The sequence below is a fragment of the Lissotriton vulgaris genome, chromosome 4_1, assembly GCF_964263255.1.
Source record: "Lissotriton vulgaris chromosome 4_1, aLisVul1.2, whole genome shotgun sequence".
NCBI classification, from domain to species: Eukaryota; Metazoa; Chordata; class Amphibia; order Caudata; family Salamandridae; genus Lissotriton; species Lissotriton vulgaris.
The window spans coordinates 2,012,674,737-2,012,690,253 of NC_141691.1; the positions used below are offsets into that span (position 1 = coordinate 2,012,674,737).

A 15,517-nucleotide genomic window follows, 5' to 3' on the forward strand; every position below is an offset into this window, starting at 1 on the left:
GAATACAACACACAGAACAACACACCCCCAGCCGTCAATGAATGCTTTCACCATGCACAAACACCAACAACCATCAGCCATCTGTGCACGCTTTTACCAAGCACACACCCACCAGCCGTCAGTGCACCCTTCCACCAGGCACACACACCTCCAGCCGGCAGTGCACTTTTCCACCAAGCAATCGCAGTATGGTACACTTTACTTTTAAACATGTTCATATAAAACACAGCATGCCACCATTGGTAAAATTACAATCCAACCCACATAATTCCACTACACACCACTTGCACACACTCCATAACACATGGCGAAAAGACATTGGCATTTACAATGCCATTAGCTCAAACTCAAATAAATCCGAGCTCGATTGCATTTCTAATGCTTGTTTAGCTTTTGTAGGCAAAAAAAAGAATCACCCAGGACTTCCTCTGGGTAGACGTCAGGAGGACCACAGCTCCCGAACTTCACAGGAATTAGTGCTACTTCTAATGTTGCAAAGCTGGAATACGAAGTCACTTTCAATTGAAAGGATACAAAAGTCCATTAAAAAGTAGAGCTGGCTTTAAGCGTTGCCTTGAAGAAACAGCAACGGGTGAATTGATGTTTCTATGAAAGTTCACCAGGATCTGCAGTGATAGTGGTTGTTTTCTAATGTTAGGGTCCCCCCAGGATTCTAAAACTCCCCAGTCAGGCATAGGGTCACCAGACTCGGTCTCGGTCTTGACTTGTTGCGGTAGTGCCAAAGGTGTCTCTTATGACTTTGGCAAGATATGGAACACCAGAGACCTAAGGTGGTCTATTTCTTCAAAACCGCCATTCTCAGTAGTGTCTCCAGCTCCATTCAGGTGCCCTGGCTTGGTGAGCCTTGAGATCAAGGTTACAGGTCTGGGGGATCGCCTCGCCACCAATTGATGTCTATTTATTCATGCTTTTAAAGTTGCCACCTGCACAGTTTTTATTTCGCCCAAAGGTTCCACCTCCCAGCTTAGTCTGAACAGGCTGGCCACTTGGTATGCGCATTACAAGATATCCAGCCTTTTGCTTCCCCGTATATATTCTCCATCAATTTTCTTTAGTAAGTGTCATCTATAATCATTCTTGAGTGTGCCTGAGAGTGAGGGAGAGGTACACAGTCTATTAACTCAAATGGTGCCCTTTCATAGGTGAACGGAGGGAATAATAGTGCTGAATAGGACAGTGCTACTGTTCTATATACGCACATGTGCAAGACCGCTCGTATATACCCTATATCTTGGGAAACCTTTAAGCTAATGACTCCATTCTTGTGGGTGCAGCGAAATGGTTGCCTAGACATGCGGTGAGGTGTTGTTCGCTGTTGTGTGTTAGAGATCCATCATCTGGGATATGATGCAACTGTGTGTTTACGTCACATACCTGCACAACTTCTACTGCAGCGTATACTGTCCATCCATTTCATAGAATAAAAGGCTCTTCTCAAATTGTCAATGGCCGGACACCAACCACACAGCTTCCAATTACCAGAAAAGAATAATTGCTTCCTTATGGATAGAGCAAACAGCACTCGTGGGACCTCTCCTCCCCCAGGCAGCAGCCGTCCAGTGCTCGGCTGGTGAGCACTGGACATGTAACACACAAAAGGTGATGGGAGGAATGCTTGCAATCTATTTAACCACTGGCAATCGCTCGGGTAGCAACCCAACCTATCATTCTTTTGGTCACCATGTCCCCTCAGTTTGGCCCCATCCATATACAGATTAGTCCTGACCCTGCTCCTCATGGTAATAGTCCAGCCCGAACTTCCAGGACAGTTCCTCCTTGAACCGAAAACAAGCATTCCTGGGACCAGTTTCAACCTAGTTATAGGTTCATCAGCCGGGTACAGCTTGGTACCAGTGACACAGTGAGTGTGCAAACCACGTATGGGCATATTCAAGACATGTCCCACTGGTGGTCACCGGCGTTTAGAGACCACTAGAGAAAAAGGCTCAAAGGGGGAACTTGAAAAGATAAATGCTCTCCTTGCAGGCAAACTCTAAGACAGGAAGAGGGGTGCAGAGTAAGATGTGTCCTTCCTCAGGCAGTTGTCTGCAAACAGAGTGTAAATGTATAATACTTTGTACTGCATAATCCTTTGCAAATACACCCGCTGATGCAGCCTTGATGGCATGTTGTGCTTTAAAAGCTACCAAATACAATACAATGCGTCAACAGAGGGGAGGTCTGCCAATGTAAAGAGCAAGGCAATGACTCATGAAACCAGCTAACCACCTGGGATATTGTGCATGCGAAACATCCACCCAGTTCTCATATATACCACCAGAAGATTTGCCTGAATTTGGGACAGGGCCATTTGCAGGTTTCACAACACCTCGCACCACAGCAGGCGACCTACTGCGCCCAACTCACCTCCAGAGACTGGTAGATTAGCTTGGATCGGTTCTTGTCTGCTTCCTTGGCTGGAAGTTCAGTTTCCTTGAACTTCAAGAACTGGCGCCACAGAATCTGCGAAGAGGGAGGAAGAGGTTAGTGGTCCACATTTTACACTGACACTAAAAGACTAAAACCTGCACACAACCACCACGAGAAGCACAAAGCCACGTGTAACCAAAATGGGCCATTATTGGCAAGTGATTAGAGCAGAGTATGGAACCAGGTAAAGGTAGTGTACACTCTCTGCACAAGACTAGTGAGTGATGCACAGTAAATGCACATTCCTGTCACTGTTCTCGTGAGCAAAAGCAGGGGTTGCAAATTATTCACATAATGCAAGTTAATCACAATATGCTTTTTATACTCAATTAAAAAATACAATTTCTCAATATTCAAAATATGTATTCCACTGGAATGATGCCATTGCCATGGGCTATTGAAACATTTAGAGATGGAGGAGAGCTTGTAGAAGGGTTCAGTGCGTGGCTGTGGTAAAAGGAAGCTTGGGCCATGGACAACTTATCTAAACTTGTCCATGAGACCAGATGTATTCACTAGATTCCTTAAGAATGCCAGACTTCTGTGACGGGAGCAGCACTACACGCGCTGAGCATCACAGGATGATAGGATGCTGCGGATGCCAACTTGGACAGCGTATGAATAACCCGATGCTGGTAGTTTGCGGTTCTCATGATTGTAGACATGCAAGTATGGTGTAGGGAGGGAATCTGCTTTTTACAAGCATGTTAAGGGCGACACGGCTGTTCTCGTGTCCTGTAGCATGTTCAGTTCAATCAGGAGGTCGGTACAGCCTCTTCTTGTGGTTGATCGCAAATTTGTTACTGTCCATATCCCTTGGCAGGATCCTACTGCAAGCCATGGCCGCAGACTATATCCTCCAATGTGACTGCTACATGTGCACTCAGTACTGCTACGAATGAGGTTCTCACTGACAGTCAATTAAGTGTTCTTGACAGAACGTTCCAGTCTCATTTTTCAACTGAAGAAGGCAAGCCATGGTGTTGTATTGTGTCACCAGTTGGTTGTGGGTGATGAGCGAGCATTAACGATAAAGAGAATCCTAAAATACCAGAGACCTAAGGGGGATCTTCAACAACATTAGAGTTCAGTGGATTTACAAGACCAGCCAAGTTTCTGACTCCTAGATGTATCACTTGCAAGACTAATTCTATCTTGTGGCAGAAGATACTTGTGTGTTGTAAACAAATGGAAAACATTGGCTAACATTGATTGCTTGGCCTACTCAACCACTCTAAAGAGATTTGCAGAAAATGCGGGGCAGAGGCTTTTGGTTAGAAAATGGCCTTACAATAGGAAATGGACAATACCCAAGCACTTGTCAGCCCCTCAATAGGAAGGTATTGTTGAATGAGTATGGTGGAATAGCCACTGGCTCATGTACCCAGAGGTGATGACGCCCAGCACACGTTCACTCGGAGATAAACGCCATGATTCTAAGTCACATCAACAAGTCAACCACACTACTTCAACCAAGGATCCTCCACCATATTTCCCGATGCCATAGTTAAGAGACCCCACTAGCACATCACCTAGAGATGTATTTCTTTATGGGTGTTTATGAAGCGCAACACTCATGTGCAGAGTCTCTTGGCGCTAAAGAATACTGTGGCCTATAAGCAACAGCAACCGAGAGGAGCTGTTTAGAAAGTGAACGGCCACATTTTTTGCATGTTTTTTAAACTCGGTATGATCAGCTCAAGTGTGAGGAAGAAGTGGTTCCAAAGCCCGGGGAACGACCTGCCTCCCTATTTGGAAAGTTTAGTCATTGGGAGATAGAAAGATGCCTTGGCGGAAGCTCTCAAGAAGCAAGTGTTAAATCTGATTCCGAATAACACTGGCACAGATATGTATATGGTTTTGTGAAGTTAAGGCCTCAGGCTCCTCTCGGAGACAGCAAGTTTGCTGACAGCACAGCGCGCAGACCAATAAATAAAACTCCCACAGACGTTTAAGAAGAACCACACGGATGCCTACACCCTTGTAGAAAGTTACTCCCGCCCTCCACCCCATGGGTAAATGCTTGACGGGCACGATTCATGGCTTCATCCTCTGCCAGCTCCTCCCGACTCTGTTGTGGCATGAACAAGAGCCATGACAGAGACGTCAGAACAACAGAGGTGGGTTGTCTATGCCCTGCGGGATTTGGAAGGGCGGAGGAGTGGAATCAGACAGCCTTTTAGGTTACACAGCCATTTGGGAGAGTGGGAAGGCGCTTGAAACTAGACAGCTCTGTGGTCCATTTCATGGGCCAACAACTGGGGAATATTCAGTAGTTAACAAGATCACTGTGCCCCCCCCTCCATCAGCAGCCGTCAGTCCCTGACAGCAGAACATTGGGAATGACAACTCTCTGTTCCATCCAACAGTGACTGCGCTCAGCCTTCTTTTTCAATCAATCAGGATTTATAAAGCACGACTAATCACCCGATAAGGCATCCAGGCGCTTCACTCTGAGCCACACTCTGCCCACAGGTGGTAGTGTAAGGGCAGAAGCTATAAACACGGAGGCTCAACTTTTCTCTAGATCGCACTGCGCAGCCACAGTGAGGAGGTGCAGGTGGGAAATTGACACGATGGAGAAGGTGGGTTCAGATAGCCCTCCCTCCTCTCTCCCCCCTGCACCGCACTCTGCACCCAGAGTGAGGAGGGCCAGGTGAGAAGCTTTGCAGGTAGGGAGGCGTAGGCTCAGGTTCCTCCCTTCCCTCTGTGTGACCCTCAACACGTAGTGGACAGCTAGTCTGCAGGCGGTGAAGATGTTTAGGATGACAGAAGGAATTTCATGAATGAACGCTCCGGGCAACAAACTGGGAAAACTAATTCCATCTGCAGATAGCTCTTCATAAGACTCAGCTGCTGTAGGGGGGTGGAGTAAGGAGTGCAGGCCAACACTCTGCTGGTATGGGAGTATATGGGTGGGTTGAGTACTAGGGGGTGTGGGAGAAAGTGTCAGGAGAGTAGGTGAACTAAGTGCTGGTTGGGGCATAAATGGGTGGGATGAGTAGGAGAGGAAACAATGGGTGTGGGGAATCAGATGAGCGTGCTGCTTCTTGATATGTAGGAGCATGGGGAACAACATTGCTGATGGGATTATAGAAGTGTAACTTCGTCTGCATTGCTGATGGGTTATTGAGGGCACCTAGAGTAGTTAAGCACTCCGCTTAGTGCGTAGAAGACAGAGGGCAGAGAGCAGGCGAAAACACTCCTGGCTGGGTGGACGGACGATGGCTAGCGGAGCAGATAATAACTCAAAGGAGGAGTTAGTAGGCAAGCTCACTGTGGAAAACCAGAGCCCACTTGAGCACGCCGACAGGTGAAAAGTACCTGAAGAGAACCAAGATAAGTGAACACACTACTGGTAGGCAATCTTCTGGGTCTTTTCAGTGCTCTGGTAAGAACTCTGGCTCCCAGTCGGGACAATGCTTCTGAACCCAATGGCGGAAAACAGAATCTGAATAGCTGACTTTATTTGATTTTAATGCTTGTATCACACACGGCCACCCAATGTTTTCTTGAAATGAAGATGGCATCATGGCCATATGGATGACAAGGACGTAAGTCATAAAGACTCCCCCTATTATTAGTGCCTTTAAAACATTTACTTTTATGCCTCTCTGAGCCAAAGCCCTAGGATGCAAAGCAAGTAAATCTAAAATAGGTTCATGTTCCAAAATAAGAACGCTGCTTGAGGAGGAGTGCACACTCTTCTGGAAATGGTGAAGGAGGAAGGTAGGGAGAGGATGTTTTGGAAAGTGCTAATGGAGAAGTAGGTGCAGAGCCAGGGGAGCATATTATTACACCTCTGAGGGGGTGAGGGTGGGGTTTAGGAAGACTGGTGTAGTAGATAAGCACACCAAGTGTGTATACCTCAATCTCTTCGTAGCTGGTGGGAAATTTTCTCTCTTCAAAGATGATGGTGTAATGACGGATCCACTGGACAAGCAGCGTCACCAGTTCGTAGTACTCTTGCCACCTCAGCTCCAGCTCCTAGGATCAAGGAAAGCAGACCTTAAACATTCATACAGACACTGAGTGGTTCCAAGGCCCATTGGCAATCTACAGTTTACATTATATGCACCTAGGATCGCCTGCACAACAGCACATATACAGCACAACCCCCCACCAGCATAATTGTCTGATATCAGTATAACTACAAACATTGCAACTACCACCGGCAGCCCAAACAAATGCAATCAGAAACTACCACTACAGCACAATACTTTACAGTGAGCAGAACTCTCCCCATCAGTGTCCCCAGTCATTACAAGTACTACATCAGCACAAGCTCTGCCAGCAGCACCATCAGCCCAACCATCTATATTTTGCAAAACGATCATATGCAATCAGGACAATTACCACTGCATGGTCGCCGTTAATGTCAGCAGAACTACCACCACCAGGCAAAAGGTCTCCTGTCAGCACCCTGCCATTAACAGCCCAACCATCTTCCTACAGCACTCCTTCGAAAGTCAGACCAATATGCACAACCTGCTCCATTGTTGCTGGCCACACAACCATAACCATGAGCCCCCTTGTCTACTGTCAACACAGCAGCCAGGATTGGCTCAATCACCTACAGTCAACACAAGTACCACAATACCCCTACAGTCAACAGAAGTACCACAATAAGCGGAACAGCTGGTGATCAGCACAACTTTTAGCATTAAGATTAATAAAACCTACAATAACTGCACATGCAACTAATGTAAGCTAGCAGTACTATCAGAAGAGCTAACTATGGTAAACGCAATTAGTAACATCTTCGCAACTATCTACAGCGAACATAAGTCAAATCATGGTCACAAAAACCTAACATCCAGCTGAGCGATGCCTCAACCACTGCATCATGGCCCAAAGCCTCAAGCCCTGTAACAGAAATCTGACTATAAGGCACCAGCACTCCTCCTGGCACCTTGGGTTGTAGAGTATCCAATCGGAATCTGAGCATGTTTGGAGCAAGTACCACAATGACCACCTCTGATCTCACCATCAAATCAAACTTCCGACTCAGGGTTGCCACACAGACCCCCTTGCTTCTTAAAGTCACCTCAAGCAGGATCAGCACTGAGGATATTGATACACACTGGCCCGGTAAGAGCTAGACCATCACATGACACATTCAACATATCAAATACTTTCATTACTGCATCACTAGCCACCATCCTGAGGCACTACCTGTAAGGATGGGCTACAACAGTTATACCATCTGCATCCTCTAATACACCACACGTGTAATACAGAAACAAACTTCCATGTTGCAGTTATCTCACTAGCACACTGTAACTCTGTAACTGAGTCCAGGCAACACACCGTCAAACAGCACTTGTGCCTTTACCACAGTGCATGTATCGAACAAACTCACAACCTTGTGGAATATTTTCTGCTACCGCACTGCGCCTGCACCTCAGCAATACACTTCCATGCAGTGCTTGTACTGCTTACACTGCACTTGGAGCCAAAAAGATGCTGCCATGTAGCACTTACACCACAAACCTACTGTGCATGACTTCCAAGCAGACACCACCATCCATCCCGCACTCATAGAAGTACCTCACTGCACCAGTACACAGGCACCTCGCCAACAGCTTCAGACCAGCTTTACTGATGGGTGGAGGAACAGATGACAGACACTTGTGGTCAACTCGCATCACCCTGAAACCCCATGAAACCCTTACGTTGGCTTTGACTCCATCTTGTACATCGGGGACACGGGGCATGGCATCATACAATGAGGAAACGTATGTGATGATGGACTTTTCATCAGGTTGAGGGACGTCCACATCTGTGGAAGAGAGAGAAAGATCAGGGTCACAACACTGTCAACAACTACATTCAGACCTCCCAATGTACGGCATGAAGCGTGTGCACAGGGAGACGGGCACGGGAAAACTTGATACTGGAATACAAAGCTCTAACATAGGTGTCACTCTAAATGGGCACCAGTCTCCAGCTCCTGGGCAAGGTGTTCTGGGGCTTAAAATAGAAATTAGGTCAAGGAAAACCCTTCACTTATGTCCCAATAGACAGCCCAAGTAGACAAATCCTTTGTAAAGACATTCATATGATAACCAGAGGAAGTTGCATGGGGAATTCCATATGCATTTGTAACTCAAAGCTGTGACCTCCCAAAGGTATTTTAAACATAAGTATGTCTAGTCTGGAATGCACATGTACTCCACAGACATTGTAATAAACTCATGAACTGATTTGTTTGCAGTTCCCAAGAGCTCCAGGGAAATCTTTTAAAAACGGATTGTCCAGGACAATCCTGGAAATGTACTCTGAAGAGCTGCTAAGGACGTCTGCTCAAGACATTGTCCTGAAAACTTTGGCCTGTGGGATCAGCCATGGAGACTCGCCATGGACACTCGCCATGGACAACAAGTACGTAGAGCCCACTCAGAAGGCAGCTGTCCTCGGTGGCATCCGAAGAACTGCTCCCTTTGGGGCTATGTGCAATGTGAGCCTCACCTTCGGGGTCCAGGAGGCGTGTGACCCCCAGCTCCCGCTCTGCAACGCCGAAGGCCTGGTCCAGGTTCTCAAGGTTGGTCTGTCTGTAGACTTTGCCCATATCAATCAGCATTGGCCTAAGTGATGGAAACAGAAACAGTTGTTACGAGGAACCTTGATAAGGGGGCCGAGGAGACAGTGAGTATTAAAGGGCCACATAAAGTTGATGAGGCAGGAGGGGGCAAATGCTGACCACAGGAACTGGCAGGAGGAAACAGAGAATAGTAGGCCTAAGGGGTGGAACCAGTAGAGGTGTCTGGGAACGAGTTGGGAGGACATATGAAGGGGGAGCGTGCAGTAAGAGTTAAAAGGCAAGGACATTAAGGGAGTGACAGGTCTGAGCAGGAAGTGTAAAGCTTCAGAGAGAGACTCCTGCAGGATCTAGAGGAAGAGAGAGACATCGGCGAGTATTAGATTGCTCTCTGTTGAAGCCAGGACAACTTCTGTAGGAAGAAGAGAGGGAATATGATGTCTGGGGAAGAATCATAAGGATGTTTAAATATTCAGAGAGGACTATCATAGGGTGTAAGAAGAGACTATTAGAAGGCAAGAGCAAGGCGCAGGGAGTAGAGCGGGAATAAGAGACAGCCATAGGATGAAGAGGGAATGCCACAACTGAGAAGGAAGATCCTAAAAAGGTACAAAAGAGAAACCATTAGAAACGGCGGGAGAAGATTGTGCCAAAGCGAGAGACAGGAGTGAAGGGGACATGTGAAAGGGCCACAATATTTTTAAATATGGCATATTTCTCTTTGGGTGTGACAAGTGTTTTTCAGGTCTCATTGTCAGATTATAACAAGCAATGAAGAAGGATAGAGTGATCAATAGATCGCTAAATCGAGCAATAGACAGATAGATAGGTTTGTAGATAGACAAAGTGATAGATCAATAGAGATAGATCGAAAGAGAGTGATAGAGCGATAGCTAGATCAATAGGTAGCTAAATAGAGCAACAGGCAGATAGATAGAGCAACAGATCAATAGAGATAGATTGAAAGATAGAAGAGCCGCAGGACCACTTTTGGGAGACACAGAGGAAGGACTTGACCACACGTGAGAGGAAACGGAGGTGTTACCGACCACATTCGGTGAAGGGCTGGAAGGAGCAACAGGCCGTATGCAGGGGCAGTGAATCCAAACAGAGTACGGGGCCCAGCTATGGGACCGGGGCTCAGGAGCATGCACAGTCATTCAGAGAGGACACTTCCAGAGCAGTCCTCTTGGATTTATGCAGACAGCACAGCAAGAGGCCTCATGAGAGATGCTGCTTACGGTGTATGCAGACTCTATTGACAGGCGTTGACACTAATAAATACTACCAAACTACACCTACCACAATAGTACATCCTGCACACCATGACTGAGGTGCACTGGGAAAGCTAAGAGTGAATCCAAGAACTGAAAACAGGATGCAGTTAAGGGCTGGGGAAATTATTCGTACAGCCCCTGCAGGGTTCCTGCAGAGCTGTGCTAGCAATTCACAGCTTAACAGCACTGCCGATTGGAAGTCTACGCCTGCAGGGCATTGTCCCAGCTGAGCGCAGTAAACATTGAAATGGCAGAAAACTGTGAGCACTGAATAACTGTACATTTGTACAGCTTTTTGCTAAAAATACTGAAACAGTCTGTACGTGTGTACATTAACAGAGGTTGGTGCTGTTACCAGTGGAACTGCCATGGACGAAGGTACACTGACATGCGAGTGATGGGGTCTGGAATGGCAGGATGAAGGTCTGGACTGGGGGACACTGAAAGACGTGTAGCCATGTTTGATACTGTAAACCCCTTGCTTCTTATCAACAGGCTCAAGAGCACTGGCATAAAAAGCACAAGGCTCTCCCTCCTAAGTTCCTTCTTGTTTGATAGAGAGAAAGTAGCTGCACTCAGTGATTTCATCTCAGAACCTTTCTCTCTCCCGTGTGGGGTACCCCAAGGACCCCCGTTAAGTCCCACACTTGTTAATGTCTATGTCACACTCTTGGCCAACCTGATCCGCTCCTGCAGCTTCTGTCATTTCCTACGCTGACGACACACAAATAGTGGTGTCTGTCTCATCTAACGTCAAAGAGGTGTCAACTGTATGGTGCTAATCGTCATTTGGCTGAAGAAAAACTGTCTTAGAATTAAATTAAGATAAGGCCAAGGTACTACCATATGGTAATGACATCTCTTTCTTGAACACCTCCTGGTGGCCTCAAAACCTCATTCCGTTCCCCTCACGAGACAGAAAAGCGAAAGACCTAGGAGTCATTTCAAAGGAAAGCTATGTTTCTCTGACCAAATTAATCAGGTCACATCCTCCTTTTTGCTAAGAATTCTGAAAAAGATCTTTCCCTTCGTCCCCCCAGAGCTTCAGAAAGTGGCCATTGTTGCTCTAGTGATCCCAAGGACAGACTACTGCAACGTTCTGTATGTTGGCATAAAGCAACGCCTGCTGAAAAAAACTCCAAATGATTCAAAACACGGCAGCTTGTCGGCTCATGAAACTTCCAAAAGTCAGCCTCCGCTGGCTACCGGTCCGCGAGCTGATTTAGTTCAAAGCTCTTTGCTTGGCTCTCAAAGCATCTCATAAGGTTGGCCCAAACTATTTTCAAAAGGTTTTTTACTGGCAATCACCCAGTTGCAGCCTTTGGTCCAGTTCAGGTAAAATGGTGGCCAGGCTCAGAATCAACAAGGCTAGATGGAGCGGTAGGAGCTGCTCCTACTCTGCCTGTAAATTATGGAACTCACTGCCTTCCAATTTAGATCTCAGTCCAATCTGCCACAATTTAGGAAACTGCTCGAAACCCTGGTCTTTTCATCTTCTGTTACCAAATAGGCATCCACTTTGATTGCGCTTGTCTGGACGCTAGCGCCAAGATGCCTGATGGCATTCACGCGCTCTACAAGCTCTTTACTTACTGCTGTTACCAGTGGGTGAAGTTTGTTTGCATGAAGGTACACTGACGGATGCGAGTGATCGGTCTGGAATGGCAGGATGAGGGTCCGGACTGAGGTACATTGATAGAGGTGTGCGATCCGGATGAAGGAACACTGACAGATGCGAGTGATCGGTCTGGAATGGCAGGATGAGGGTCCGGACTGAGGTACATTGATAGAGGTGTGTATTGAATATTGCACTGGCATGGGTGCATGAAGGGCAGCAGCGGGGGCATACGACTTCTGTTGGGTGGGTCTAAAAGGATGGAGTGAGGTTTGCTGCTAGAGATGGGTGCAATGAGTACTGGTACAGGAGCAGACATGAAGCTGAAGGGCTGACTGAGGTACATTGTGAGAGCTTGGAGGAGCGACTATTAACGGTGTTAGTGTGGGTGAAGGCCTGCTCTAAGGAACATTAGAGGTCTGGGGGAGAATGTTTGCATTGTCAGCATTCCTTCCATCATTTGTTTGCTGTAACACTTTTCGCCCTGAGTGGGATGGGTATGTCCAGACTTGGGTCCCTTGCTCACTGTGCCACTGGATTCAAGCTAGCCTGGCTGAAGAAGGGTGACATACCCTGAAACCGGTCCCAGGATGCTGGTTTCCGGTCCAGGGAGGAGCTGCCCTGGCAGTTCGGTCTGGACTGTTCTCATGAGGCACAGGGTCAAGACTGATTTACATATGGCTGGGTCCAAACTGGGGTGGCATAGTGGGCAAAAGAACGATGTTTGCATTGTCAGCATTCCGTCCATCATTTGTTTGCTGTAACATTAGAGGTCTGTGTACATGCAATACTGGGATACGCATGTTGGGACTCAATGCATTTAATGGGGTTCATTTGCAGATCTAAGTACAGCCACCAACACCAGGACAGTAGGGGGAGGGGTTCACTGTTTGCGGCGAGGTACATTGGTGGTGCCAAGTATAGATTATAGAGTGAGTGTAGAAGGCTGGGATTGAGGTACATAATTATGAACTGTGTATGAGAGAGTAGAGACGTGTTATGGCCTGAATTGTGGTACAATGGGCTGAGATGTGTATGAGAGTGTAGAGGCATGTGACTGCTTGGATTGAGGTACATTGGGCAGAGCTGTGTATGAGAGTGTAGAGTAGCGTGATGGCTTGATTTGAGGTACATTAGGATGACCAGTGTATAAGAAAGTAGAGGTGTGGTGTGGTGTCTTGGATTGAGGTACACTAGGTTGAGCTGTGTATGAGAGAGTAGGGGCTTGTGATGGCCTGGATTGAGGTACACTTGGATGAACTGTAGCGCTTTTAGGAAGAGATATTGCGGGAGGTGTGAAGAGTGACAGCAGTGAAGGCGTAGTTAACAATATGACATTGCCTATTCGGTCTGCTGCCTCTGAAAGGCAGCAAGATGCAGTACAGATTTGCCCAGTTGGGACTGCTATTGGTCAGAAAGCGTATCGTCATTCACTGGGTTAGCCTGGCCCCTCCAACGCAGATTAAATGCCGGGCTGATTTATTGGAATGGGTAGTGGTAGAAGAGTGCGGGCTCCGGAAGGTTAGTTTGGTCGAGATCGCAAAACGAGATCGGAAACTCTGGGGTGCTATATTGGACCATCTGTAGTGGTAGTCTTAGTTCTCCCACGTGTTCTCCCGGAGACATGACCGTCGCTGCCCGGCTTTGGCCAAACTTTAGAAGACCCAGAGGGGTCCTGTGGTGTGGGCCAGCTGTGCCTAGGGCTTCGAGGAATGTCTTGCATTGTGGTAATTGCCAGGTGAGTGCTGGGAGGTGCCCCACACTCCCTCCTTTTGATTTGTGTCACAAGAGATGGTTTGACTTGGGTACATCAGTTCATGTGAGAATGTGATTGCATGTGCGCGCTCCCCACCCCCCATTCCCCGGGGGATTATGGATCATTCCTCCTGGTCCCTCCTGTGGAGCGAGGTGCTACACTATACTGCTATAGGATTGTTTTCACTGAATATTTGTTTTGTTTCAATGCATTACTGTAAAAGCTCTGTTCTTATTCTTCTTGGCTATTTGTATTGCATAACTTTACATGCTTTAACTGTGAATAAACAGATTTAAATAAATAAAACAATAGGAGCAGCCGTAAGGAGTCTCACTGATGGAATAACAAAGGTGAAATGATACAGTAGAGATTTATTAGCAATGCTCGTAAAGCTTAAAGGGAAACTGAGCCACAGCCATTCAAGCACCAGAGCCCTTACACTTCATTTGCAAGGGGTGCACTGGAACGTGGTAGCCATGGTACCCGGCTAGGAAGCGAGTAAGGGTTCCTTCAAGCCTCATTGGGCGGCAAATAGGCTGGGCACCCATAGTAGTGCCCTCCTGGGAGCCCCAGTCTGCCTCATTGGCTGCACTATGACTTATTCATGGGCAAAGGACAGAACAATCACACTCTGAAGAAAGGGCTTCGCGGCAATGGGTATTGGGTTACTGCTAAGACTGTATATTTAATCTATCACAACGGTATGATACGCCGCACATTGTTGAATGGCAGCCTTGCAGAAAGCTGCATCAACACCCGCCCCCCACGCCTACAGTAGAGCCTCAATTGTCAGATAATTTTCAAAGACCTGGTGCAGGCTGCAGGGTGGGAGTAGTTTATAAATTCAGTCTTCAGCATCAGAGAGTCATTCTGCGGCCGAAGGTGGTTTTATCAGGTATATGTGCATCAACTGCATTATTGCCTGTGATCAGACCAGGGTGTTTCACTTCACGGATAACCAATGTATGGTTCAGACACCACCTTGCTGGGCATCTGCGACCCAACCACATACAGAATAAACTAGCACCTCTGTCAAGAACATCCTGGTGGGCGTTTATAGCCAGTAAGATCACCTGCTAGTCAGTGCTAAGGGGCACTGGATATCACCAGATAGGAAGCTTTGGGAAGAAAGCACAAGCATCTGATGCAGCAGAGGTGCCCTCATCTTGTACAGTGAGGTGACCTCAAGGCCATACATTGTGACAGTCACTGGAAACTTGAGTTTTATCAGTCAATGTATCACAGGAACCGCCTTCCTCTATCCACCAAACCTGTTTTGATAGCCACAGTGCACATGAGCATACTCGCCTATGTTCACGACCAGAGCCACAGTTCACGAGAGAGCCAACAATGGAAACCCACTTACATTTGGGTAGACACCACCCATTGCAATTACTAGCCACTTGGCGAGAAGCCCATCTAGACAAAACTCAGAACCAGGAAGACAAAGCTTTTTGTAACCCCGCCCAGCGCTGCTAGCCCACCCAGCTTGCTAGTGCATGCGCAACCAAAACCCCTATGCCACAACCTAACTGCACACTGTGCTCATCCTGTGTTGCCTCACTGAACAATCACAATAGAACGGAATACAAAGTGGAAATGCAAGCAGGGCGATGGGCAAGTATTGTGCATAAGCAACACAAGGCAAAGCATATGCACCAACAACCACAATAATGGCCTCACAAAGAGAACATATAGAACGAGAAAAGAAGTCCCTACATTTCCTTCATCTGCAGCATGGAGCGGATGGAATACAGGGAACCAGTAAAGCCATTGGCCACCTCCAGTCCATTCCCTTGGATCTCTTCGACTGTCCGTTCGTGGCCTTCCCGGGTCAGGGACTGTGTAGTTGTCCAGTGCTCCTGCCGACGGACGGA

At 47.3% G+C, this 15,517-nt stretch overlaps 1 protein-coding gene across 11 annotated transcripts in view; it reads right to left on the reverse strand.

The window, feature by feature from the left end:
• PLEC (plectin) overlaps positions 1-15,517 on the reverse strand; it is a 624,446-nt gene that overhangs the window by 115,214 nt on the left and 493,715 nt on the right. For all 11 annotated transcript variants that reach the window (XM_086966398.1, XM_086966400.1, XM_086966394.1 and 8 more), the window contains 4 exons: positions 8,923-9,038; positions 8,127-8,233; positions 6,319-6,438; positions 2,389-2,484 (listed from right to left, as the gene is read on the reverse strand). In XM_086966398.1, coding sequence (XP_086822524.1) covers positions 2,389-2,484; positions 6,319-6,438; positions 8,127-8,233; positions 8,923-9,038 — 439 coding nt within the window. The remainder of the gene's footprint in view (positions 1-2,388; positions 2,485-6,318; positions 6,439-8,126; positions 8,234-8,922; positions 9,039-15,517) is intronic.